At 58.7% G+C, this 595-nt stretch overlaps 1 protein-coding gene across 1 annotated transcript; it reads left to right on the top strand.

Annotated features, from left to right (window-relative positions):
• Positions 1 to 126: 126 nt before the first annotated feature.
• Positions 127 to 541, top strand: KRTCAP2 (keratinocyte associated protein 2; the record flags this gene model as incomplete). Its single annotated transcript, XM_010159989.1, has 2 exons — positions 127 to 193; positions 421 to 541. Coding segments are annotated over 2 exons (188 nt in total), but the record flags the coding sequence as incomplete, so codon positions are not given.
• Positions 542 to 595: the final 54 nt, after the last annotated feature.

Here is a 595-nt window from a genome sequence, read left to right as displayed (position 1 = left end):
CCCCCGAGTTTTGTCATGCTATGGGTAGGTTTGTCCTGCTGCATCGCCATGTCCCCGGCTCCTGCCACTTCAAGGCTGACGTGTAGTGTGGCTGCACCTTTTATTTCTTGGTTTTTTCCCCTGCAGTCCTCACCTGCCTCTTGCTGGCTCTGTTTGCCTCTGGCCTCATTCACCGGGTCTGTGTGACCACCTGGTAAGTCCAGAGCCTGTCTGGAGGTTGTGGAGCAGTCCTAATGCCACGGTGGCTGCTCCCGGGGACCCTGATGGCTCGTGTTTGCCACTGGGAGGGGACCAGAGCACTGGGCAGGGCTGATGTTAGGCACTGTAGCGCAACAGGAGTGAAGGGGAAGATGTCATCTCAGCCCTGGCGTGTTCCTGCCTGCCAGCAGCTGAGCAGCGTCTTCTCTTCTTTCCTCACAGCCTCATCTTCTCCATGATTGGCCTCTACTACATCAACAAGATCTCTTCCACTCTCTACCAGTCTGCAGCGCCTGTCGCTGCTCCCACCAAAGCTGTCGGCAAAGGCAGGAAGAGGAATTGATGTCCCGCTGCCCCTTCCCCGGGGCAGCCCCCTCCCCACTGCTCCGGACTGGGG

This window comes from Eurypyga helias, unplaced genomic scaffold (assembly GCF_000690775.1).
Source record: "Eurypyga helias isolate BGI_N326 unplaced genomic scaffold, ASM69077v1 C15300315, whole genome shotgun sequence".
Lineage (NCBI taxonomy): Eukaryota > Metazoa > Chordata > Aves > Eurypygiformes > Eurypygidae > Eurypyga > Eurypyga helias.
The sequence above is the reverse complement of the archived record's forward strand: the minus strand, read 5'-3'. Positions and strand labels throughout refer to the sequence as shown.